Source organism: Cyprinodon variegatus, unplaced genomic scaffold, assembly GCF_000732505.1.
Source record: "Cyprinodon variegatus isolate N-32 unplaced genomic scaffold, C_variegatus-1.0 Scaffold0, whole genome shotgun sequence".
Classification (NCBI taxonomy): Eukaryota; Metazoa; Chordata; class Actinopteri; order Cyprinodontiformes; family Cyprinodontidae; genus Cyprinodon; species Cyprinodon variegatus.
In genome coordinates, this window is record NW_015150453.1 from 851,460 (window position 1) to 853,684 (window position 2,225).

Here is a 2,225-nt window from a genome sequence, read left to right on the forward strand (position 1 = left end):
TTTTTTCTTTTTACATATCTTATTAAAAGGGCAAATAAGGAATTCAAACCAAAAATAAGTAATTTTCTGTTTTGTTTTATTCTTGGATCAGGCTTTAAAGGGTTAATCAATCACTTTGGTACCATAATAACCTTTAAAGAAAGAAACATTTCCTCTAAAAAGCAGGAAAAACAATTTAAGATTAGTAATCTCAAAAAAAGAAATAACCCCTGCTGTATGTATTTGTGCCCTGTGGCTTTTTCGGGAGTGTTAGCCTAGTGGTTAGGGCACACAGCTTTGAATCCTGAGGTTGTGAGTTCAAAACTCACTCCCACTGACTGCCACTCTGGGTCTTGGAGCAATCCCCTTAACGGGGCGCCCCACGATGGCAGCCTACTGCTCCCAAAAGGTATGGGTTAAATGCAGAAGTTGCAATGTGAGATCAATAAAGTTCAGTTATTATTATTTTAGCTTTTACAAGATGCCAAATATGCCAAAAGATAGTTTGTTTAATGACAGAATGCCTTTTATATATTACGCTGAGACAAACTGATCTAAGTGATGAAGCTTAAGAAAATTTAAGAAAATGGAAAATTTTCCCTTCGTCCTGTCTTTTTTTTTTTTTTTATTCCTTTATTTAACCAGGAAAAGTCCCATTGAGATTAAGAATCTCTTTTTCAAGGGAGTCCTGGCCAAGACAGCGGCAAAAGAATACATTACAAATTGCATTACAGTTTACAATTACATCTATATATAATTAGAAATTCATAAAACAGTTACAAACCATACATCTTATTTCCAAACCTTTGAGCAATCGTTTAAAATGTCCGATTGGAATCAAATCCTTCAACCTTCAGTCTTTCTGAAGATTGTTCCATGCTGTGTACTGGGAGTACTGAAAAGCTGTCTTTCCAGCTTCAGTGCGGACACTAGGTACAGACAGAAGCAAAGACTCCTGAGAACGTAGAGAATACAGTCCAGCCACTCTTGGTTGAATGTACTCACAAAGGTATGAAGGGAAGCAGATGCAGAATACCCTTATAAATCATCATATACCAGTGAGTGAGTCTACGAGTCTCTAATGATGGCCAGCCCACACGTATGTAAAGTTCACAGTGGTGTGTGCGAGGCTAACAGTTTGTGATAAATCGTAGGGTGACATGGTAAACTGAGTCTAAAATTTTTAGAACTTGATCTGGGGCATTGATATAGATTGGGTCACCATAGTCCAGAATGGGTAAAAACGTTGCAGCTACCAGTCTCTTCTTCGAATTAAAAGAGAAACAAAGCCTATTCCTAAAGAAGAAGCCAATTTTCAGTCTGAGTTTCTTAATCAATTGTTCGACATGAGGTCTAAAATTTAGACTTTCATCAATTAAAATTCCTAAATATTTAAAAGATTGAACCCTTTCTATATCTGACCCATCCAAGGTGATAAGAGGATCGCTATTTTGTCTTACAGGAGGGCACATCAAAGTTTGCAAACTGTGACAACAGGCTGAACAACAGACACCTCAACAGGGTGAGTAAAGGGGAAACGAGGCTGATCTATCTGAGAGAATGTTGTTCCTTACAGTTTAGAGGTTCTGGTTGGACACGTCAGCTGTGGGGGGAAGAAAGTGTGCAGCACCTTTCAAACACTCGGATAGGCTGAGTTCACATCTGCAGGGCTGAATCCTCTCAGGGTTGCCTCACTAAGACGTTTGAGGAGTAACTTTGGAATGAGCCCTTTGATTTACAGCATATAAGGCTGAACTATTTTCACCAGCTTTAAAACTCATGTCTGGATGGAATACTAAACATTTTAGCCTGAGGGGCTGTCCGTCTCCATAGGCCTTCATGGCTGACTTTGGATATTTTCAGCATGATGTAATAGCCTGTAAAAATGCACAGAAAGAAGCTCAGTGCTTAGAAATGATCTTCAGGTTGATTTAAAGACGTTCAGAAGCATAGATGTTGCAGTACTTTTAAAAGTATTCACACCTTTTAAACAGTTTCCTCATTTTGTGACATAAAACCTATGAATGTTGTGAAGGGGAAGGAAAATGATACAGGGTTTCCGTTGGTATTTTGTGATTATCGTGGCATTTAAAATGCTTTATTTTTGTCAGATATTTCAGATTTAACTGGTTCCGCGTGTTTGCGCGGAACTGCTTCCAGTTGATCGTAAAGCCATATGTTCGGCCGGATCAAATGTCGCTTGGGTCTGATAGCGAACCAGTTTTGCTAGTATGCCTCTGCACCGT

At 38.8% G+C, this 2,225-nt stretch overlaps 1 protein-coding gene across 1 annotated transcript in view; it reads left to right on the top strand.

Annotated features, from left to right (window-relative positions):
• Positions 1 to 2,225, top strand: part of LOC107080657 (ral guanine nucleotide dissociation stimulator-like 2) — a gene marked incomplete at its 5' end in the record, with an annotated part of 35,334 nt that overhangs the window by 16,314 nt on the left and 16,795 nt on the right. The window contains one exon of the mRNA XM_015369197.1: positions 1,442 to 1,501. Within this exon, the coding sequence (XP_015224683.1) occupies positions 1,442 to 1,501 (60 nt within the window). The remainder of the gene's footprint in view (positions 1 to 1,441; positions 1,502 to 2,225) is intronic.